Raw genomic sequence first — 24,418 nt, 5'->3', positions numbered from 1 at the left:
GCGGATGAAGTTTTGGATTCCTGGGGCTCAAGCGGTGTCCAAGCCAAAATTCTGAATCATAGGGCCTCGTCACTCCTCGGATTTGTGGACCTTTATTAAAATTAAATACCGAATGTGCGCAGATGTGAATGAAGTGTGCATTTGCGCACATACATACAAACGCATGCACCTCTCAAGAGGCTGTCAGTAAACATATATTAATGAAATCAAAGGAAAAAAATTATCCATAAACAAAAGGTGAATTTTGAGAAGGTAATTTCTGAAAGCCAAACATTAGAATTTCCCAACAAAACATGCAGGACGACAGACAGACCTGAAACCGGCTGTGTATTTTCATGCAATGGAGACACACTCATGGCCCCCAGGGCTTCAGACAGAGATAAAAGGCTCTGTGTTGGCATGGTGCTAATTTTAGCCAAGAAGCGGCGGACAGCTGCTGGGGACAACGAGTAACATTTGTGCCGGACAATACGGCCACGTGGCCCCCCCAGCTCAGAGCCGGATGGCCCCCGTGTGCACATGGTAGACAGCTCGATAAAAAGGTTGATTTTTTTTTTTTTTTTTAAAAAGCAATGTTAGCATTAACAAGGTGTAATGAGGGCTTAAAGGGGGCTGTTTTTTCGGACAAAGTCGCTGAAAAATATGACGACAAACCCCAGCTGGGGGAGGAAATGGCAATCCCTGCCAAACTTCAGTTAACTGTGAAAGGAGGGTGGCTGATAAGTTGGGGGGGGGGGGGGGGGGGGCTGGCAAGGATCACAGGCCTCTGTTACTGGTTCAACTGGGGTTTCACATGGGGTGAACAGAGCAAGATGCTGAACCATCAGCACAACTATGGAGGGGGGGGGGGGGGTGTTCTGTTACTGAACCATGTGTTCAAGTGTCTCCCCCCCCCCCCCCACCCAGAGTTCAGCACCCAAGATTAAAATGTCATTTAAGGGAATGAGAAATGGCTCAGTAACATAAACTACCTCACATCTGACCGTTTCGTAAGTAAAACACAGATTTTATATTTAGATGGACGGCGGATAAACACTCACGCTCTGCGGTCGTGGTCGATGCGGTTGATCTTGCCGCCGATGAACACACGAATTTTACAGTCCTTCCACTTCTTCTTGTTGGTCAGGAGGTACGGGATCAACAGGGTCAAGCCTGCGGGAACGAGAACCGCAATCCAAAACGTGCAGACAAAGATGCCCCCCCTCAGCTATAAGTCATAGGCTCTGGATTTAGCGACCAAAACAGCCCTCCCAGGCCTGCTGAAATCCCTCAGGGGGCTTCACGGCCCCACTGAACAGAGGAACAGTGTGTACCCTGAGAGCAGAGCTACCTGCCTCGTTAAGTGTAATCATTAATCCTATTAGGTGACCCGAGCGGTCGGCACGGAAAGGAAAGTGGGCGTGTTCACAGACTCCCGTTAGCAGGCCTGTGGGCAAGGAGGAGGCGGGGCTGCGCCGCTTACCGCCGTCGTCAAACAGCCACCACACGTCCACGGTGCCCTTGCCCTGCTTCTTCTGGAACTGCTGGCTGGCCTCCAGGAGGCGCTGGTCAGCTACATTTAGCGGGATGGTGGGGCTCTTGTCTGCATGACACACACACACACACACACACACACACACACGGCGCGTGAGGTTCAGGCCGGGGCTCATTCATCACCACAGGCGAATGTAAGCACGGCCCGACGGCTCCGCTGAAAGTATTAATAGATACAGATATACTGCTCGTCTGATCTGGAAGCTTCTCTATACACAACACAGCGGAAAAGTAGAAGCTATGAAGTGGGTATTTGGGAAGGCAAACAGAGGCTGGCCTGGCACCCTTGGGCATTTCTGCTGCTATTTGTGCCATTTGTACCTGGACCAGACCCTGGAAAGTAAACTATGCTATAAAAAACTACATTTAAAAAATTATATTACTGAGAACACATTACGATTTAAAAACTACAATGAGTTATTACTATTACAATTTTAGACAAACTACAGCAAATACATTATTATTATATAGTAGTTGCAGTGAATAAAAGAAGAACTTTTATCATCATTATTATTGAAAGAGATGACATACATGCTGCTGGGACCAGCTGCAAGAGCTTCCCTAAAGAAAGAAATCTGTAAACATGAAAGGTGTGAGAAGAGACCTCCAAGAGAGAGATCTTCGTGGAAGAGAAGAAAAAGAAGGCATGGCATCTGAGTGAAGGACGAGTGGAGGAGGAAGGACAGGACCAGACACAGACTCCCCCCTAGCGGAGCACAGACAGACACAGGCTAGAAGCTCCAGAGGCTGCGGAGGAGGCCACATGAAGCCAACGAGCACTAAGCAGAAATGAGGAAGAGGTGGGAGACGAAGGGGCTTAATTCCCAGAGAGCCAGGCTGAAAGGACAGAGGACGGAGGGAAGATGGGTTCCTGCCTTTTTTCAACAGCGGCTGCGTGGGGGCCTTGCTGTCCTCGTCATCGTCTGGGCAACGTTAAACAGAGAAGGGAAACAGGATGTTAATGGCCACTGCCGCGGCGACGAGAGAACAGGCCATGGGGGCCGGGGTCACAATGACAGCTCCAGAATTGCTGGGTTACGAAACGCTGCATGAGCCACAGCCACAGGTGATGACTTGGGACGGGAATCAGGGGCAAAGGGTGCCAACACCAGCCAATGAGATCCAGGAGAACCTGTGGTATTGCAGCCCATTCCGACTTTGAGGGCTTCAGGCAAGATCCTGACAGACTGAGGAAGGCCCACAATTACAGTTCACACTGAGAAAAATGCCACTATCAGGATTTAACCAATAAAAATGACAGAACAGGAGAAAGGTACTTCCCCACCATGGTACTTCATGGTTCAAAAGCTACAGAAAAGGCCGCCATTTGTCACAATAAAAACAGCGTCACACAACAAAGGGGAGAAAGTCATGTGGTGCTAATTACGATCTATGGAATCAAGTCGTGAGAAATATCCGCTGGGCTCCGGGGCTCAGCCCACAAAAACGTCACTGTGCGACCCAAGGGTCATGCGGGGGGTCGGTAGGAAGCAATTAACGGAGATTAGACTGTAAATGTGAGTAAACAAACCGTGGTGTAGGAATGAGAAATCCCTTCCCCCCTCCCCCTGCCTTGTTCCCAGCAGGACTGTCCCACACTGTGGGAACATCAGTCAGATTATTTTTGCCCCAGAATGGTGGGGGTGGGAGCGACACTCCTCCAGCCCCCATTCAAACACAGCGGGCCGCTGCAGTACACATGTGTGCGGATGACCCCCAAGGAAGCATTGCTGGGGATGCAAAGGTCAGAGGTCAACATCAGCAAAGACCAGAATGTCCTGTAAACTGTACTTACGGTCAAGAAAATCTTAACATTCATATTAAACATGCTGTCTATAGTGGAGAAGAAAGTTCAAAATCTGAAAAATCACATCTCCATCTCCAAGTTAGATTATGGTCTAGGAGATATGACCTTAGCTCCTGGAAACATGAATGTGCTGGAATCACATGCAATAGAGGACAGATACGGGTGTCAGGGAGACCTTTCTGGATGGCGGGGCTGTTCTGGGCGCTGGTGGCTTTGGACGACGGTTTGGAGTCGGCATCAGAATCCCGGCTCATGTCGATGGAGACCACAATGTCCTTCATGCCGGAGGTCTTCTCCTGGGAGGACAGCAGCTCATCTTGAAAGGGGGGGGGGAGGATGTGAAAATCATGGCAGGCGACGGGCTGCAGGTGGTGCTGGAGGAGGGGGAACCCAGACTTGCAAACAAAACTTTTACAGTCTTCAGGAGCATGTAGAAAAAGGGGCGTCACGCTCGGCGATGCCAAGCCAGCTGCCGTTCCTCCCCTTTTGCAAGCAAACAGGCTACAGTAACAACACGGGCTCCTGGACACACAAGGGCTCTGTGTGCTGGTCAGTAACTTGTTTACAACACGCAACAAAGACCAGGAATGCAATGCCGGACCCCCTCCACCCACCCCCAGCAAATATAGAGGCCCGTTTCACTCTTAAAATAAGCTTCCCTCTCAGGACCATTAAAAGATTCATATAAACCTTCCAATGATCACACAGGTTCCATTCCACACATCACAGAATGGAAAGAAAATCACATTAGATTTAAGCAATTTTTCTTAATCACAACCAATGAAGGGGGGGATTAGCCTAATAAAAATGGCAGATCCTCAAGATAAAGTACCATCTTTATAATGAGAGAAAGCCAATGCAGAAAAGAAACATCTAAGGAACATACCTTGACCCTGGATGTGGGAGACGTCAAGGCCCTCTTTAAGTCGGATTACCACAGCCCCGTACTGGAAGTCGAATGCGTCGCTGCAGGAGCAAAACAAACACGTCTGTTAGCAATTGACGAGGATGCTGCGTGACATGGCGTGGACTTGTGTACGTCACGGCGCATTAAATCTGCGCTTTTCGGCAGGACACGACAGACGGCCCGTGGAGAGTACCGTCACAAACAAACGAGGACACGCAAGTGGTCCCGGCACAACAGGGCTTCAAAGCAAGAGCGGTTAGCGGCAGGTACCTCAAACATATGGCTGCCAAACAGAGAGCCCTAATGAGTCAAAGCACCGGTAAATCGAACTGTCAACACTCACATATTCCTCCTCTGCTCTGTTTGATACAACTAGAAGGCTATTCACCACCAGCATTGAAAGGATTGTGCTTTACTCTGGTATTAAACCAGCTATGTTTCTAGGCTACAAGCCTAGGCTGACTGAATATACTACCTATCCTGCTCACCCAAAGGACAAGCTGCTCCACAGTTCAGATGGGAAAATATCGATCATTTACGATGGCACAAGTGGCCTGACAGGCCACTTGTGCCGATTAATTATGAGCTTCTCTTTATAATGGGGAACTGAATCGGTGAATAGGCCAAGGTTTGGCACTGCACTCACTGGATCATGTTGATGTACGTCTCCACGTCCTTCATCTCGCCGTCCTTCCAGTTGTTCTTGAAGCCAATCACCAGAGTGTTGGGCCTCAGGCGGCCGAGACCAGCAGCCTTTCAAAGAGACATGGAGGCCAGAATTTAAACCGTTGCAGTAACCAAACCTCAACCTTTTATTCAAGATGGTACCAGCTTTGCAGGCTGAGCTTCCTGTGTATTGCATCACTATTCCGGCACAATTCTGTAAAGAAGTTGAGGCTCAGATTCTGGCTCAGACTTTCAGAGGGCTGCCAGCGGCAACACAAATAGACGACATCTGACTCAGATGGCCTTGTCAGAGGAGAGCTGGGTGAAAACTGCAATTAAGAACGACGTGTGCTAAACAATTCATGCGAGTCAGATGCCTGTGCAGAATCCAAGGGGAGAAACATGGTTTGGCAAAAGTAAGCCTTGAATCACTGCACTAGTTTGAGAATACAAGCCTTTGCCTTAATTCAATGATCAATCGGCGTCAACACCGACGTCAACATCTTCAAGCAATGCAGTTACTGTGGATGATGGTCAGCCACCAACTCACCTGGAGAAGGTACTGGGCACCTTGCCTCAGGTCATCAGCAAACACAGGCAGGTAGAAGGCCTTGATTTCATTCTTCAGCAGCCAACGCTGGTAGCGCACCTGGTCAGTGGCCAGCTCCTTGAAGTTCGGCCTGCGAAGCGTCTGGAGACAAAACAGTCACGTCAACTTCGGATATTAGCAGGATGCAAGCCCAGCACAAGGAGAACCAGGACAGCAACACAAGTACACAAAAACTTCCATCTGACAAACACTCCTCATAGCAACTTCATACCAAAGCTAGAATTTATCCATTCATGATGAAAGCTGTCTAGTCACACCATACCAAGCCAGGATAATACATTACTTTTATGAGAGGATACTTTCACCCCTGGCCATACAGCAAGGCTCATGTTTTTGGATTAATTTGCAACGGAATATGAAATCAGACATTCAATTAGGGACGTGTTGTTCTGCAGACCGGGCCCAGTGGGCTGCTGGGGTTCTGGGCCGCCAGAGTCCGTGGCGTCCAGGCAATGTGGGTTTGATTACTGGGCTTTTCATCCAGCCTGGCAGGAGAGGCAACACAAAGTGCCTTTTACACCACGGTATGATTACATCACCGAGCACTCCAGCTCATCTTAATGGAGCCGTGCTTTTATTGCTGCGTGCTACAGGCGACTGAAATACGTAGCGTTTCTGCACACGGCACCAGAGGGAGGCTTGTGATCCGAAGATCATACAGGATACAGAGACTTAAAACAAACAAAACTGGTGAGAAAACGCCGCTGTGACCCGCAGCAGATCGGCCACCCACCGTGCGCACATGCCCGCAGATCATCAGGCCCACGTTCTTGGTGAATGCATGCACCAGGTTGAGCAGGGCGGGTCGAGAGTTGGGGTAGCCAGTCATGACCAGGCACTGGGGTCTGTGGGCGGGGAACACCTTCGTAAACATACAGCACGGCTGAAGAGTCGTTTCGAAGAGAAGATCGCTCACACATGGGTAACCTGGGACAAATATGGCCCCGCCCACGAATCAGACAGGGAATTAATGCCCACGAATCAGACAGGGAATTAATGCACACGAGTCTGCAAATACACTGGGGAATGGAGCCAGTAACAAGAGCAGGAGGAAAACCTTGAAATCTGACATTTATTAGAAGCACTTTGAGGCCGATTGCCATCTGGACCAAAAAAATAAATAAATTATTTTAAGCCAAGAATATTCTAACCACTCAGCTTCTTGTTCTCTTCGTTCTGGTGCGGGGGGGGGGGGGGGGGGGGGGGGTAGCAGGTGTTATGCAACCCTAACAGGGACTAATACAGAGGGGCCACTTTGACTCTGACAACCCCCCCATCAGCAGCAGCATCATAAATGATGGACCAATTAAACAGAAGCTGCTGTGGGATAGAGCTGAACCGGAAAGGGGGGAGCATATTTCCAGCCTAACATGTACAACTTCTGAAGGAAACAAAAGCACCTTTAACCCCAGGCTTTGGATTAAATCATTTGTTTAATTAAGTTTTGGGACTTTGGTCCATGGCAACGACAAATTTGAAGGCTGCACCCCCACTAGGAACATACGGGGCAACAGAGAGGATGTACCTGAAGTTCTTGATGTGGTCCTCCACTCCGCTGAGGTGCAGTGTGTGCGTCAGGGCCTGGTGATAGGTCAGGGCTTGTGTGGAGGAGCCCCAGTTAACATCTGTAAACACAAACCCAAACACACCCCCCTCCCCGCTCAGTGATTTGCAAGCTCAGATCATATAACCCAAGTTATTGTGAGTAAAATTAAACGAGAAGAGGTTCCATGCAGATTCCTGCCCTGCAGCGACAGACATTCCCTACTCTGTTTACACACTCACTGTCACTGACAGTCAAACAGGGTTTTACAGCTTAACACGAAACGCCCAGACAGTAAATTAAAGCAGTAGAATTTATAACACAAGTAAATAAGACTCTTAAACTATAATTTAAGAGGAACTTGAATGGTGCAGCAACCTGTTGCATGCCACATTGTTCCAGTTTAAGATAACTTTACATTCTGGGTCTGAGACCCCCACACCACCATTGGTGAACCACAGCCAAAATTACAGTGTACATGCACGCAACATTTCCTGGTGAATTACAGGCTTGCAAAGTGTGGATGGCAGGAGACTCTCATCACGGCCCATTAGGGGATTATGAGTGAGGTTTTCTCTTCCAGGTCCCACCACCGCAAGCGGACTCGCCAGAGCCCCCGGGGGTCAGCGGCAGGAAGCATCCAGTGTGTCTGATTAAAAGCGCTGCAGCGCGAATCCCAAATCACATTACTGGGAGGACTCCTGTATCAGCAGAGCAAACGCTCGGAGAATGGCTTCAAAAGCGAACCGAGGAGGACCAGCGGATCGATACACGCATGTTAACCGCGCCACGCCCAAAACATCAGCCATTTCTTCTGCCTGGTAACCGACAGGGACCATCACCACCATCACCTCCCCACCCTTCCCACAGTCTTCGCCCCCCTTCCGTCTGGCAGGAGGTTCCTGAATATCCGGGCCAGTTCCGCCAGACTAACATCTTCTTCCCCATGGCCATCCGGACCCTGAACTCTTTACTGCCCCCCACCCTACTGAATTGGACATTAACTAAAGTTGGTCATCCACTTTGTCACTATTGCCACTGCCAATACTCATCACTCATATTTATTTATTCTTCCATTCATACTATTTACATGCAACTCAGCTGCATTACTCTAAATTCTAAACATTCCATCATTGTTTACCTGTACATTGTGTGCCAATGTTGTTTTCCCTTGCACTTGTCCTGCATATCGCTGCACTTTATGCATATAATGCGGCGCCGCAGTACTGGGCAGCCTTATTCCTTACCACTGCGTTCAGTGTGCCGAATACGGCAGGTGTGAGAGTAAAGGCCCACTGGACTCACCTGGCTTCTTGTAGCTGACGTAGATGTAGAGCGCCAGCACGATGACGTTGGTCATGAGGGCCGCCCACCAGTTGATGACGAACATGACCACGCAGCAGAGCACGGCGCCCCCCAGTGACACCCACATGTTGTAGTACTTGAAGCTGGGCCTCCACCCTGTTTCAGAAAAGGGGGGGAGGGGGTCAACAGGTGAGATGGGGGGGGAATCAAAGCTCTAGGCAGACAGCCCATATCCTTCTAAAACTGCAGCTCTAAAATCGTAGAACTGGGTCAAATACATATTTAAATAAAAATTAACCACAGGTTTCCTGTCCAAACTGGATAAGAATCTCAGCAATTCTTTAGCAGCAGATTTCGAAAACCCTCAGCTTCCATGAAAAGCCAGTAGATCACACCCCACTGTCACCAGCCAGAATTACATACGAATCAGGGTGTTAGCAACAGTTAAAAGTGCTAAACGCTAACGGTACGCGTCAGTGACGCTGCGGCGAGGCTAGCGGGAGTTTGTAATTAAATGTGACAGCTCCACACTGGGATACAATGAGGAAGAGCCTCGTCGACACAATCCCCAGGGTACCTACTGTAGGGTGCAAGTCACACCGCAGACGACACAGCATTTATTTATTTATTTTTACACCACAGACCGTGGATTGTCTGTTCTAATGCATCGACATCATGCTGCATATCTAATGCATCTTTATTTTATTTGTAAACCCTTTATGTTCAATAAGCGCTGCAGTCGTGCCTGCTTGCCCTGCCAAACCTGCAGGAGATTGCAGTAAGGATGACATCATTTAAAAGCCAAAATTTAACTCGACACCAAATTATATTCGCTTTCAAAATCTACATCCCTAACCTCTAACTCTGCCATATCCGCCCAGTATCCTCATTTTCCCCACATTTAAATCAGCGCGGCCTTATCTTGACTGCAGCAGCTGCCAGATTTTAATAAAAATAAGCAGCCATACATCACGTTTATGATAATACTGCATTCAGGTTGGCTCCAGCCCTGAAATGGTTTCCGTGTAAAGCAGAGAGGACATATACAGCCATGCACATCTAAATCACAGCTAAAATCCGTCACATCGACTGCTGGGGTCTGACAGATCACTGACAGTTTAATTTCATGCCAACCCCCAGCCAGTTGTTTTGAAAGCATGGCAGCCGCATCACGGTAGTCCAGCTGAAACAAGCACTGCCAAGCGGGAAGGAGCATCCCCAGAAGGCTGCGAGACGCCTGGGCTCGCACTCCTGCTCATGGGCCATAGTTCTCTGCCTCTCTTTGTATATTTAAGGATCCGTGAGGAAAGACTTAGTGGTCAAGTGGGTTCCGGAGGACTGAGCGCCAGTGACTGCATAACTGACCTTTTCCAAGAGTAAAATAAATAAAAAGTACATCTTCCAAGAGATGCAAATATCAGATAAAAATGTCTGGACATTTGCATTTCTACTTTTCCTTTTCTGTCACCCCACCCCCCCACGCAAAGGCAGAAATAATTGCCAGAATTAATCCATCAATAACTGTAGTGCGACCACTCATGGTGTGTTTCTCTCAACCGACAAAACAAAGCAAAACCAAACAGTAAACTCCCTCACTGAGTGCTTGCAGAGTATTAACTACATTCTCAACTTTGGCTGCATGTGATTTAATGCAAGTTCCACCTCGCTGCCAGATGCAGATGTCAGGATGTAAAATGTACAAATTGAACAAAAAGGGTAAATGAACCCCAGCCAAAGTGCCACCCCAGCCTTGCTTATGCAGTTAGATGCTAAGGCTTCAAGGCCAGAACTCTGTACAGGCCCATTATGACAGTCATGGGAAGCTGCTTTTATATTCACATAAATGACAACGTTATTTAAACTCTTCTAGGAAAACACTGAGACCTCTTGACTATTCAAATGTCAACAGCCAGGATTTAAAAACGACCTTCATAAAACCATTAAACAAAAGTTTGCCGAACAGGGGCTAAATTACCCAGCATGCATTGAAAACTGCGACTAACCAGATGTTATTTATTGCCCATGGACCGACCAGACAGGTGGGGCCTCATCAACTGAAAATGAGTGACTGCTATTGGTTAGTAATATTTTGGGGTTTTTAAGTTCATCATGCAGCTTAAGCCTCATCTACTCTTACTGCCCCCGAAGAGTATACAAAACAACTCCCTGATGCCCAAAAGGCAGAGAAATGTATAAAAGAACCATTAACTTACCACAGTAAACTCTAGAGAATTAACAGTCATTGTGAGCAGACTACAAAGCCCCTGTCTGGCTTAAGCATATTGGCCGCTAGCACACATTTCTCCCTGCCAACTAAAGGAGACATTAATTAACAATTAAAATAGCAGCTTGTAATTAGTGACACTATGGACGACAGCACGTCTTCGGAAAGATCTCTGCAAGACAGTAGCTGCGCTCTGTAATTAACCTGCTGTGGTGAACATTCATCCCAGCCATCGGCCCCACCCACGCAGGTAAGCTCCACCCATCTGGGTTTCGATTGGGTCTCACCTGGAGAGTTGGCCAGAGAGGCATGGAACACTGAGAAGTTAATTAAGGCATAGGAGGCCAGGAAGAAGTTTGAAATGATGGGTGCAATGGCATTCAACTTCGCTGTGGGAAGGGAGAGAAAGACACGGCATTATTAAGAGCAGGTGGGGGTTTGTCTGAAGGCCGCCTCGCAGCGTCAGACCACAAGCCTACCTATGAGAGTGAAGGCCAGTCCGATAACAAAAGTGAGCAGGTAGCCACGAAAGGGCTCGTTGTTCTTGCCATAACCTTTGGCGAAGAAATTCAGGCCGGGATAAATGTTGTCCTTGCACAGTGCCTGGGGAAAATGAGAGGGAGGAAGTCCTGCAGTGACATTCAGAAACGCGCCGGGAATGCGGGGAGGCGGTCACCATGGAAATAGCCACAGTTACAAGCACAGCTCACCTGGAAGACTTTGGGCGCACTGACCAGGGAGGCCAAGGCCGAGGAGAGAGTGGCTGAGAAGATTCCGGCAGTGATGAGCGGCCCAAAGCCCGACACCAGGGCCATGACCTGGAAGAGAAAGGAGCAGAACCTTCAGTTCCTCACTTACTGGCACTTCCTAAAACTTTGAGGCTGAATGCAGCTGCGGTTGTGAAGTACCTAAAAACAACACTTGGTTGTACCATCAATACTTAATTTTACAAAACACCTGTTTTTGAGTTCACTGGGTCTGTATGATCATTTTAGCAAATGGACATATTTTTCCTACAATAAGGTGGTCTGGGTTCCCCAGGGTTAAATGCAAAGATCACATAAATCACTTCTGCAATAGTTTGCAGAGAAACACTGAAATTGGAGTTCATGTGGCATTAACTAATCTTAATTGTTACTAAACATGCAACACATGTTATGAAAAATAAAATTATATATAATAATAATATAATAGCTAATTGCAGGCAGAGTTCACAGCTAGGGTAGGACATTAAATCTACCTCGACTGGGAGCCAGGCTACGGAGGAACATTATTAGCGCTGTTTTGTTGACAAGGAATTGCTTCCAAACGGTCCTGGACCTCATGCTTTCCTGGGGTCGTGCGTCAAGGCAGCGAACAGTCTGGGTATAGCAGACAGGTGCCTCGTTTCCTTTGAGGCCCTCTAAGGCAAGCAGGCAGCCCGGTAAACCAGTCTAACCACATACATCTCGAAAGGTACGTGCTGCCAGCTAAGCATTTACACTTTCTCAGTTAAACGACAAAGAGCTGAGACAGAGGGCAAAAAATCACTTATTCCTTAGAGACTTTGCTATAAAGAAATTATTTGATATAACCACCGAATAGTCTTGAGAGCCAGTGCCAGCCATGTCCGCAGTAACGGTAAAGTTAAGATAAACCAGCCGTCAAGGGTTCACAGGCCCCGGGGGATCAATTACTCATTTTACTAACCATGGGGGGCAGAGGGCAAAGATCTGCCATGGCCAGGCCATGGACATAATGAGCATGGCATTTAAGACAATGGAGGCCTGAGCAGAAGAATAACAATGGAAGGAAGAGAGAGAGCCAAGGACGAGCCCCTCTTCAGCTGACCGCCACGCTTTGCGGGGAGATGGGACACCGAGGTCCCTTTGAGGCCCTTCCACACCCTGGCCACTCTCGAATGACGTCAGCGTCATGGGAGAGACCCTAAAAGGCCCCCTTTCAGCTCACAGGGTAAACAGTGCCTTGTGATCCGGGATACAATTGCCATTATTGCAGAAGCTGGTCTTCAAGCTCCTTCCACTGGTTTTCATTAATTTCCCTCCATTTACTAGGTATGAGCACAAAGTCTGTCATTTTATTGCTGCATATTAATACAGGACATAGACAATGGAACCGTTGAGGGTACAATGGTAGGGTTTCCTGTTCGGTCCGGCAGCCAGCCGCAAACCCAGAGTACCTGGAAATCGTTCAGGAGTCCATACTCGCACTTGCTGGACTTGCAGGAGGAGAAGTCAAAACCGAGGCTGCAAGCGGCGTCGGTGCAGTTGGCCGTGGCGCTGCCGCTGATGGTGTCGTTGGCATTGCCTGTGGCCTCACGCACGATACTGGACCCTGCAGGCAAATGTGAGGGCGCCCTTAGACCACATGGGGTACAGAATCTGTAGCCAGTGCATCAAATAGCTTAAGGAGCTTTTGTCAAAACACCCTCAGCGTACTGAACCCTGGTCAGGCCAGCTTACAAACTCAAATCTAAACTTTATCCAAGTGACAAGGACTGTGAAGGCTGATAATGGCAAATTGGATGCGTCCAAGCATGACCAGAACAACATGCCTGGATTTCTATACCAAGAAAACGTTTGGGAAGAGAAGAATTCTGCCCTCACCAGCAGTGATGGCGACACCCAAGTAAACCGTGCCGGTTATCAGGATGGCCAATAGCGTTCCCTTGGGAATAGCCATCTGTGGATCCTGAGGACACAGAACAGAACATCTATTTAAAGCACCGAGGCACAATGAGGAGCTGCAAGGAAGTTGAGGAACTTCGAGAGGAAGTTGCAGAAACAGTGACTTTCTCAAATCACAATATGGGTCTCGGTTAGCAAACTTCATGTCCAGCGCCCTACAGGGACAGCCAAGTAGATATTGTTACTGCTTCGGACCACCGGGGCTGTGGATTAAAACCCTAAATCTGTGCGGTTTATATTTCCAACCCTGTGTTTGTGTGGGGTTTTTCCCCAGGTACTCAGGTTTCCAGCCACAATCCAAACTGTGGTTCAGGTGAAAAACAGGCTAAGTTGTGAAACAGGACTTTGACGCCTGCTGTGGTTGGCACTGAGTGCTGTCAGTCACCCACAAAGCCTCACCCATATCCCACTGGTACCTCTGCTGACTGCCACTGGGTTGAATTAGACATTGACAATATGTGGTAGTCCCACCAAGCATGGAACCAAAAAGTCATTTTCTCACTACTCACCTACCCTCGGTGTCCAAGCCTTTTGGACTTTGATGGACATACCGTGAGTGAGTGGGTGAAGACCACCATAATTAGGATTAGAGTTTCTAGAAACTTATTTGTCTGGGATGGGAATAGATGGTCCCTTGAATTATTTGCAGACTATCGTGTTTTGAGCTGAATAGCACCCAGAAGGAAAGCTGGGAAATAAAAGCATCACAGGAAAACAAACTAAACACCACATCTTAGTCCTACAGTAGACAAGCTAGATAAAGTTCTAGGTTTACCAACCAAGTAAAATAGCAATCGTAAGATGAATAGTAGGCAATAAGTTGTCAAATGTACCCAAATGGATTGGATGCTAGTGTACTTAACAGTACAGTAAAAATGTATTTGGATTTATATGCTAGTTCCTCCATTTAAAATGTCTAAACAGGAACAACAGCAACCATGGGGGTGAATGGCTATGCACTCTTTACTGCCAAGTAATATTTTTACAGCAGATATGGGACACACCTTTACAGCAACTAAACATCCCACACAAGCAACTTCCCAGTGACTCTCGATCCTTTTCCAGCCATTGTTAACATTCTAGCTATAGCCAGTAGGGGCAAGCAGGTCAAACATGTTGAGATCTGGGTTCAAAAACAGTGTCCTGGCAAAATGTCCATAAAAAAGTATGCATTTGGCACTTTGTGCTAAGAACTGCACACTTTGAACACAAATGCTGCAGCAATAACGTCAGAATCAGGCAAAACCAGAGCCAACAAGTTCTCACCGCCAGGTCTCCAGAGATGTTGGCACCAGCCAAGATGCCAGTGGCCGCTGGGAAGAAGATAGCAAATACGGAGAAGAACGTCTCTTCATGAAAGTTTGGACCCATGTTCTCGAACATTATCTCAGCTGAAAGAGACAAATATCATGGAAAAAGCTTATTGTGGACTGCTCTAGAGAAAAAACTGAGTATTTCAGGTTGTTTAGTCTGATCTACTATGGAGATAATCATTAGTTTTGGGACATCACAACCTGTTATGAATAAAAAGCTTGACATTACAAGAATATCTGGGTACACTATTTGGGTGCAGCTCAAACCTTTATATCCCAAGAAGGCCTTGGGCTGCTTGGACTCCACATTAATGAAGGTCCCGATAAAGTAGTTGACGATGGCAGTCAACAAAATAAACAGCAGGAAGATCTGAGCCTGAAAGAGAGAAAGAGGGGGGAAAAATCACTCAGACCAGGGGAGTTGTTAGGGAAAACTCGTCAATTCAAGTCAATTCAATTCATTTCCCCGATTCTGGGTCCAGCCCAGAATAGAGGATAACAATGCACATTCATTTGTTATGGAGACCACCAGAGAACTATTCCATCAGGGTGGAGGACTTGCATGTTGCTTTTGTTCATTGCATGCACCTCAAAACAGAACTGGCCCTTTGTATTTCCCCAAAGGAACATTTGTCTACAGTCCCCAAGAGATGGCAAGGTCCCCCCCCCTACTTCAAGAGAAGTCTGAAGAGCCCAATTTATACAGTCCATGTCATCAGGTATTTGTATTCTTGGTACTTTTTGTTCAACATTTAGCTTCTTTCCATATTGCAATGTTAACGGTCCTGCCAATCCTTTTCCCCACACAGTATTGAACCTTCCATGAATCTTTTTGGGTCTGAAAACCAAAGTGTGTAGAAGGGCAAACCCGTAGTTTAATGTGTAGGGTGTGGGGGGAGATACATACAGATGAAGACAAACAATGGAATCTCTGTGGAATGACAAACGCAGCCTTAGGCCGTTACCTTGGCCTCCCACTCCATTCCTGCCAGAGAGATGGCCAACAGCAAAACAATGGTGAGGCTCCCGATCAGCCGCACGTCGTTGGACTCGTCGATCATGATGGCGTCGGCACCCTGGGGTGGACATAACCTGGTTAAGAAACGACACACTCCATGCGGTCCATGGACCTCCTGTTATTCAACGGAACAGAAGCCACCTCACTATAGGCCAGGGTTCCCCAATTCCAGTCCCAGGGACCGACGCCTACTGAACCCAGCAATTAGCTGGCGAGTTGAATAAGATGCAAATCAGGGCCCTTCAGGACCAGAATTGGGGAACCCTGCTTTAGGCCCTTTCTCACCACAGGAACTTTTCAAGAACCAGCATAAGTGCTCTGGCTTTCCAGTCTTTGTTTTAGTGGCGCACCAATATGGAAATTTTGACTGATACTGGTGCATTGTTGTATAATATTGCCAATACCAAGTACGGGGGGGATGTCAGCGGTAAGACTTGCCAGGATTAGCGGAATAACACTACATTGTTCTTTATTCTGTGGAAAACAAAAGATCAGTCTGTTGAGATTTGTCCCGTATTCTCAGACTGCGCCATCAATAACCCCCCCCCCCCCCCCCATAACTAACAAAATGACTTGTTCATCCTCCATTGTTTTAGCATAGTGGTGCGGTTTCCGCACTTATGAAATTACGTACCAAGCTTAACCTAAAAACTTTTTGCGTCTCCCATGCACATTTCCTGTCCCAGTTCCTGTTGTGCGGTAGGAAAGTCACATGAAAGTGGCTGGGAACTACAAAAGTTCTTGCTCAAGATGGCCCAGGAAGGTTCCCGAACTTCGGTGGGAAAGTGACTTTTCACATAGGACAGATCAAAGATAAATCATTGCCACTAACAACATGAGGAAGTTGTAAGGACTAAATCCTAAGATAATCATTTATAGACAGAAGCACACATCTGTGAAGGATTTATGGGAGAAATTGAAACCTTCAAAATAGGTGGGGGGGGGGGGGGCAGAGCTAGCCATGAAGCAGTTTAAAATCAATAAAAATAGGCAAATGAAGCCTGGGGGGCACACCCTGGTGCAATTTCAGCTACCTTGAGGATTTCCACAACGGTTTCAGCAAATCCCACAACGTACATGGCAACCGCCACGGCGTTGGCGAAGGCGAAAATGAGCCCGATAGAGCCTCCGAACTCTGGGCCGAGACTCCGGGATATGAGGTAATATGCCCCACCTGTGGAAAAGAAAGCATTTTAGGCTCTGTACACCTCAAACTAAAGCAAAGACCATTCCCAAAATCTACACCACACAGCTAACTTTTAGGTTCGCTAGACCAGCCAGCCAGCCAAGCGCAATGTTACAGTACGTAGCAGAGGTGGCTGCCTGCTTGATTATTGGTTGACCATGATTATACATAGAGGGTCATGATGAGTCTGGAGTCAATCCCAGGAAGCACAGGGCAAGAGGCAGGGGACAGACAGTCTAGGACTCCAGTCCATTGCAGAGCAAAGGCATAATAACATTAAATTAAAAATAAACTAAATAGTAAATCAATACCATAAACTGTAAACACATCCGGTGATTCGTATGGTTGCCGCTAACTGAAATGTTGAGTTTGTTCTGGCAACTGGCCCTTCTCAAATTTCTGCTCAAAATTAGGAAAGCTTGCACCGGTACAGACCTAAGCACTAACCAAGAGGGAGCTATTCAAAGCTAACCGTCAATTTTTAATGTCTGCTGTTCTCCTCGGTTCCCCTACCCATATTAAATATCCAGACGAGTCCAAGCTTAAGGGACGCGCGTGTTTGAACAAGCCGTGCAATTCGCAGTAACTGAGGTTCCCAGGAAGCCTGAACTTCCCCCGAACATGGGCTGCTTCCAGGCCGTTTCAGATGTCAAAACTCCCGAGCCAGTGACACAAACATCGATGAGTGACAGTGGCTGCACTCCCGGCGACGACACTTGTAAACAAAGACAAGTTCCTGTGTTTGCACTTGGTGAAATGCGAGATGGCTGAGCTCGTGCTGAAACAGCCATCTCGCAATTGTGGAAACGAAATGTTTCCACAATTCTGGCCACTAGTATAGGTAATAAAGGGCTTCTGCAAATGAGGCAAGTCAGCTGAGGTTCTAACAATGCTAAAACGAAAAGGAATATAAATGAAACCAAACAAGTAAAATAGTCATTATTAGTGTTAATATGATTATGCAATAATATTAATAATAAATAACTACAACTACTACTACTACAACAACTACGCCGCAAGAGTTACAAACAAAATAAGGGTAAAGCTCTGTGCTTGCAAGTCTACAATTAAATACGGCATTTTCATAGGATTACAGAATAACTGGAATATCTGAAAAGATTAGTTTCTATGGGGATTTAAATCCCCGCTGACCAATGGACCAGGAGAACCACAGGCAGCGTTATGTGTGTCATTTTAGTCACATCTAATTATAGATGAGCGTCCGTCACTCGCGCCCCGGTCACACCGACTGAGGATGGAAGATAGAGCGGCTGTGAAACATCTCGTCGAAGACTGATGATCTGCTCACTGATAATTTCTGCCTTCAAAGCGAGCGAATGGTAATAGTTCTATATTAAATTATACATGACACTGAAGATACACTCCAACATGACCTCACGCTCCTCTCGATGGCACTGAAAACAACGCAAATTTCAACGGTTTGTTTAATTTTTTTGTGACCTCGCCCATTTCCAAGGGGACGCCGTGTGTCAATGACAGACCTAACGGGATACAGGACCACCTTCTCAAATTATTCACAATACTGTGACATCTCCACAAGCAACACGCTGCGAACTTCCCCTTTAACCCCCCCCCCCCCAAAAAATTGTATTTTCCCAGCAACTGGTTATAACTCCGGGGAGAGGAAAATATTACCTAACCTTATTCAAAATATTTTTTAAGTATCTGCATACATGGGCAAGGGCACACAAATAAAAAAAAGCTATCTACTGTGGGGCCCAGAAGACGAGGGGAATGATGGGAATGAGACACGGGGGTTCGGGCAGCCCTTTGCGGCGGGACGTTTCAAGGTCGGCCAGCAGGGGGGCAGCGGCAGACGCATGGGCAAATAACATCTGGGATTTACATGGCAAAAGTTCCCCCCAAAAAAGTGAAAGCCTAAAACTTTGTAAGCTGTGGTTACACGTGCCCTTCTGCTGACCTCAGTGTGGACCAGCTCTCAGATTACAGCGGGAACGCTTCGGCGGATTCTCTGGATGGGGGCCGTCCCATGTGCCTACATCTTTCACCGTTTCCCATCAAACGGATGAGCTGACCCCGAGCGGATGTGGCTCGGTTACAGCAGAACGACCCGTTCGCCAGTTGCCGGTGAGGGCTTTGGCGGAATTTTAACATGAGAAGCCAAAAGCTCAAGCTGGCCTTTAAAAACGCGCAGACACACTCTCACAGGTCAGCTGATGACTAAGTGTCCTTCATCATCCAAGACGACAAGTTACCTCTGTAAGGTTCAGCCCGGTATATAATATCTTGATCTTCCTCAAGGTCGAGAGATTAAAGCACAGGGGCGATGACAGAGAAAGTTAATTAAACTTTCCATTTTAGAGGTCAAACAGAACGTACCGGAGTACTTAGCCTCATAGCTGGCCAAACAAAATTAAATAAGGGGATTAGGGGGCGCACAGCAAACTGGTAATCGGACTTTGAGATTTTCAATCACTGTGCCTTAAACCAGGAAGAGCTTTCAAGATGACCAATCCTCACATCTGCCTATTAATTCCAAAATTCCCACGGTTGTTATAAACCATTTCCCAGAAAGATACGACAGAATCAGCCCACTAATTTAATCAGTGGCTGCCATAGGATCTTATGCTTACGCTCATGTGTTTTGCCTCAAGAAGAGAGTGACACTGATAGTTGTCCATCTTCCACATCACAGCAGTGAATGCAGAAAGGATCAGACAACTTGTACACAGCTTGAACAGAGCCTGGCAATCTGGAAGGTAAAGACCTCGGGAACCAGTCTAATTAATAAAAAGTGTGCAAGTAAATAGCATTTTCTAGGGCAATATAAATCATATTTGAGCAACCTTGAGCAATGAGTGCCAATAACTCCCTTGTTGAGAACAGCAGCAGAGTCACAGTGTTTAATGTTTACTTAAAATGACGCTGCAGCACAAACACACACAAGCATCCAGGAGGACGGGCAGTACACACCTCCCCGTACGAAGCCGTTGGTCGCTATGGCTGACGTCGACAGGCCGGTGATGGTGGTCACGACCATCGACATGAGCACGATCACACAGGACAGAGCTGGAAGAGACAAATACACGATTAAGAGAGGATCATGGGAAGCCAATCACCGGGATGGAGGGGTGCGCTGGGTCACGGTTCATGCAGAAATGGACCCTTAGTTTATAAAAGGAAACCGTTACTTTCACAAGAATGTTCCTATGAAGACGTACATTCTATGCGTCCTGATAGGCCGGGATAACAGAGGATCCCGCCCCCCTCCACCTTAGCTTTAAAATGCCATATTTGCAGGGACTGTGTGAATACTAGCATGCCAGCCACAGAATGAGTTTAGTGGCAGGTGACTGACCACAGGCAGCATTTCAGATGGGGGTGAGAGACAGGATGCGGGGCGGGGGGTGGGGGGGTGGTGGTTTGGGCTGAAATGCAGATGCACACAGTGGGGCGGGGGCTGATGACCAAAGATGGCGGAAGAGTCACCTACCAATGCCTGCCTGGCCCACGATCCACGGCATGCGGATGAAGAGCATCACCCCCCAGATGTTCAACATGCAGCGTACCTGCACAGGAGAGGGGGGATGGGGGGAGGGGTGTATGTGTCTGATTGGCCAATAGGCAGACAGCTTCTCAAAAACACACCAATCCTAGATGTTAATGGTATGGTCAGGATTAGAGAGAATGGATCTATGCGATCCAGCACAAGCAAGCTGTTTTAAAAAAATAAAAAATAACTTGTCAGGAGTATATACAAGGCTGGGGCACTGGCTGAAAGCTGATTGGTCCCTGGAGTCCCCCACCCCACCACTTATGCCTCCCCCCCCTGCTTTTATTACTCTGCCATACCATAAGCTCAATGGCATCTCTTTGCTAGTTCTACAACCGATAACCCAGAAACTCATAGATGCAGAGTGAGCTGAAATAGGTTCAGTCTGGATTCTTCATGTCACCAAGTGCAGCTCATTATTAATAAAGTCATCGATTAATAAAAATAATGGAGACTTCGCCACGGCCAGCCATGACCTCTGATCGCTATGTCAGGGTAGCTGACAGCTTCGGCAACTTGAAGAAAACAAGCCAAGAATGTCCCTCAGGAAACTACTCTGTAACATCAGCTTACACACCCAGTGCCAAAAAAAAGTATTAGAAATTACACAAATAAGGTTGAAATATACACAAGAAGAAAGGGCCATAGGATGGCAGACAAAGGAACAGAATGGCACCGGGACCAGGGACAATGGACCATTCAGGAGCCAATACAGATTGCCATGGTGCACTGTTACCAAACCCCAGAGAACAAATGGCATTCAGCTTCTTAAAAAGCCCATTCAGGACTAAAATCACAAATTCACTGAGGGAACACCTGTGTGGCATGTGTGCATAATTGTTGGGGAGGGAATCGGGTTACAATGTGATTATCACTTCAGAGTCATGTGGCAGTAGTGTCACAGTATTCTGCCACGGCACGAACGACCCTCGGGGCAGGCAGTGGGCGTGATGGAACTCTGAGGCGCACCAATCAGACTTGGCGGAGGATCTTAGACCATGGCCTCCCATTGGTGCTTCTCAGCAGACGGGTTTAAGGCGGCGCTTCATCGTCGTCGTGACGTGAAGGCGGGTGCCTTTCAAACTCGGCCACAGAGGCCGGGCAAGAGGTTCCGTTTATTTAGTCTGAGGGGAAGGCGATGAAAACTAAGGGGTCAGGGCTGCCAGCCAGAACACCGGTGATATGGCCACACTGTACTGTTCTCAATTTAACCTTGACTCTGACAAGGTCTTTGGATATCAACAGCCTGCCAAGAAAAGAATGAAAAAAAAACCTCTACCTACTTTGGCACAAGTCAGTTCAACATTTATCATTATGGTGACTGCCAGATTAGCTGAAAGGAATCGATATCTCTCAAAAGAAACTGAAAAATGCATCAATTAAAAAAACACCTAAAAAAGGGCAGATGAGACACTTTATGAAGAAAATTGTTGATGTCCCTGGCCAAAGACACCCCAGGGTGAAACGTAGCTCAGCGAGATCAGGACCTCTGGCTGTTTCCATAAGGTTGTGGGCTTCAATCTTCCTGGCTGAGTAATCATGATCACTGCTGGGCCCTTGAGCAAAACCCTTAACCTGAAAAGCTCCAGGAGCGGCAGATACTGGCTGGCCCAGCTCTGAGCCCTAGCAAAAAAACAAAAAAGCTGAATCTGGAAGCTCCTATTAGAAGATGGTACTGTGTCTTTCACGTTGGTTATAAACAGGGGGAAAAAATAAATTAAAAATCCCATACTGCCTCAAAGCAGCGTTTCCCCATCTGGTCCTCAGGGGCCCACAGCCGGTCCACGTTTTTGCTCCCTCCCAGCTGGACAGTCTGCGGGTCCCCGAGAACCAGATTGGGAAACACTGCTTTAAGCGATGAAGACGTCGAAAAATTCAAACCCGCCTCCCAGCTAGTTTTATTTTTCCAGGTTCTTACAGGATAAACTTGCACTTAATTATTATTCTTGTAAATGTCGGCTGACAGGTGTAGGGTGTGGAGGGCTGATTTCAGCGAGACTCACCAGGACGCCTTTGATCCAGCCGAACTTGACGGCGCCCTTGGGATCCACGGCCTCCTTGGCAGCAGCCTCCTCAGCGGGCGTGAGTTCGTCTCCGTTGGCGAAGCCATCCTCGAAAGGCTCCTGTGGGCGAAAGGTGAGGGCCCCGTCAGAATGTGAGGGCCACGTCGCCATGACAACGGTGACATAACACTCGTGGAAGGTCAGGCCGCGGGTCGTTGAGGGAGATCTTCAGTGTGCATTGAGAGAGACTGAGAACACCCACATTATTATCCACCCATAGATCTGACCGGGGGGGGGGGGAGGGGGTGGGGGCAGTAAAGGTAGGAAGCCTCATTTTACGACAAGACAATGGTCTGCAGGCACATGGGGCAACGTGACCCCCCCCCCCCCCCCCTCCCCCAGGTCATGGGCACGGGGGGGTGTGGAGAGGAAACGCTTTCATACATTGGAGATGTTTACAACATCCTGCCCGGCATCAGGGTCGCAGTGGTGGTGGTGGGGGGGGGGGGGGGGGGGGATGTGGCAGGCGGCTGTTATGTTATAAAAAGAACAAAAAGCTAAGAGACATCTACTGAAGTCCTGTCAGGCTTTTAAGACCAGGGAGGGTGCAGATCTCTATCCACAGGTGGCGGGGCAGGTGCTCCCAGGGGCTGATGGGAATCTCAAAAGGGAAGGGGGGGGGGGGGGGGGGGGGGGGAGTGAGAGCTGCTACAATTGCTCCCCTCCTCAAACAAACACTGACATATGCCATCCCAATGCCACCTTTAAACAGGAAGGCGCTTGCTGTTTCCAGCCAGAATTACACACCACAGTCCAACAGCACAACCGTGTTCTTTGTAGTAACTGGCATTAGCTGCAGAATTAGCTGCAGTTCTTGCTGTGATGCATCAGGATCAGGGAGCCTGCTTTTATGTGAATATAAGATGTGCGCATTTCTGATCTCCAGGGTTACTGCCAGCCGTACTCCCCCTCCCCCGAAGAGAAACAGACACACAGACACACACGGCCGCTGAGGGCACCGCCTCACGGGAAACCCGATCCCAGCCCTCGCCGTGAGCACGGCCCACGTCTGATAAACGGGAAGGCCGGCCTGTTTGTTCCCAAGCAGACGTGCGCCGTGGAGACACTCAAAATATAAACTCTAACTAAAGCCCGTCTCAGGAGGCAAACTGGGCTCAAAGAGTGTGATTAAAACAGATAAAACGATCTATGAGATGTTACTATGGCAAATCTGAAGAATGGGGCAGAGTAGAGAATGTTTGTGTGTATGTGGAGGGATATTTTATAAAGGTATTTTATTACAGACGCTTGGGACGAGCACAATGAGCTAGTGAATTATAGAGCAACGTGGTCCTCTGGGATGGCCGCCAGCATGGCAACAGGCTCCGCCCCCAGCGACGGCATCGCCCCGGCACCCGCTGACCACCGTCCTGGCACCACGCGGCCTCGAGTCGCACACACCACCCAAAGTTTGGGAGGATGCTGAGTGGCGCCCATTTACACCCAAGCCCAGCAGAGAAAACTGCCGTCAGGCGAAATAAAACAGCGGGTATCTAACTGAGAGCCGTAATGTTTTTATTAAGCAGTAATATTACTGTGCACAAACCGTAAAGGCAGTTTGAAAACACAAACATGTGCAGCCCTCACGCCTGCCTGCTCCACCCCCTCACTTCAAGGCTCTGGGGATGACAGAAGGCAGCCTCACACCCTGGACCCCTCCCATCAGGGTATGCGCATGCATGCAGCGCTTTAGAGGACAAACCACAGTCCTCACTAGGACAAGCAAAATGATGGCAAATGGATGGATGGGTTACAGAACAAGTGGCCAAGCAGCACAAAAACTTTTCAGAATTATGTTTGGAATAACAAATCACTTTTTATAGTGAGGTCATAAACAAGCCAATTAGAGTTAACCAATGAGAAGTCAGAACAAGAAGGCAGAACCCAATAGGCGTCTCTCCAACGCGGGCTGTTTGTGCCCACTGGGTGCTGCTGGAGACTACCTTCAATTTTAAAAAGGATTACAAAATTAGCAGATGGACACACACAAAGAGGCAAGCACACTAGGGGGCGTAGTTTGC

At 47.9% G+C, this 24,418-nt stretch overlaps 1 protein-coding gene across 2 annotated transcripts in view; it reads right to left on the bottom strand.

Annotated features, from left to right (window-relative positions):
- Positions 1 to 24,418, bottom strand: part of slc12a2 (solute carrier family 12 member 2) — a 46,796-nt gene that overhangs the window by 5,168 nt on the left and 17,210 nt on the right. Inside the window, exons 2-23 of one of the 2 annotated variants that reach the window (XM_023845283.2) lie at positions 22,338 to 22,457; positions 20,275 to 20,350; positions 19,755 to 19,850; positions 16,648 to 16,787; positions 15,561 to 15,671; positions 14,863 to 14,971; positions 14,549 to 14,673; positions 13,202 to 13,286; positions 12,775 to 12,929; positions 11,306 to 11,413; positions 11,075 to 11,198; positions 10,883 to 10,984; positions 8,372 to 8,527; positions 7,049 to 7,148; positions 6,257 to 6,368; positions 5,464 to 5,604; positions 4,894 to 5,000; positions 4,227 to 4,306; positions 3,516 to 3,656; positions 2,409 to 2,456; positions 1,463 to 1,582; positions 1,041 to 1,152 (exon numbers count right to left, since the gene is read on the bottom strand). In XM_023845283.2, the coding sequence (XP_023701051.2) occupies positions 1,041 to 1,152; positions 1,463 to 1,582; positions 2,409 to 2,456; positions 3,516 to 3,656; positions 4,227 to 4,306; positions 4,894 to 5,000; positions 5,464 to 5,604; positions 6,257 to 6,368; positions 7,049 to 7,148; positions 8,372 to 8,527; positions 10,883 to 10,984; positions 11,075 to 11,198; positions 11,306 to 11,413; positions 12,775 to 12,929; positions 13,202 to 13,286; positions 14,549 to 14,673; positions 14,863 to 14,971; positions 15,561 to 15,671; positions 16,648 to 16,787; positions 19,755 to 19,850; positions 20,275 to 20,350; positions 22,338 to 22,457 (2,468 nt within the window). The remainder of the gene's footprint in view (positions 1 to 1,040; positions 1,153 to 1,462; positions 1,583 to 2,408; positions 2,457 to 3,515; positions 3,657 to 4,226; positions 4,307 to 4,893; positions 5,001 to 5,463; positions 5,605 to 6,256; positions 6,369 to 7,048; positions 7,149 to 8,371; positions 8,528 to 10,882; positions 10,985 to 11,074; positions 11,199 to 11,305; positions 11,414 to 12,774; positions 12,930 to 13,201; positions 13,287 to 14,548; positions 14,674 to 14,862; positions 14,972 to 15,560; positions 15,672 to 16,647; positions 16,788 to 19,754; positions 19,851 to 20,274; positions 20,351 to 22,337; positions 22,458 to 24,418) is intronic. The other variant, XM_023845284.2, reaches the window with a different exon arrangement.

Source organism: Paramormyrops kingsleyae, chromosome 7, assembly GCF_048594095.1.
Source record: "Paramormyrops kingsleyae isolate MSU_618 chromosome 7, PKINGS_0.4, whole genome shotgun sequence".
NCBI classification, from domain to species: Eukaryota; Metazoa; Chordata; class Actinopteri; order Osteoglossiformes; family Mormyridae; genus Paramormyrops; species Paramormyrops kingsleyae.
Note: the sequence above shows the minus strand (reverse complement) of the source record. Positions and strands in the feature narration are given on the sequence as shown.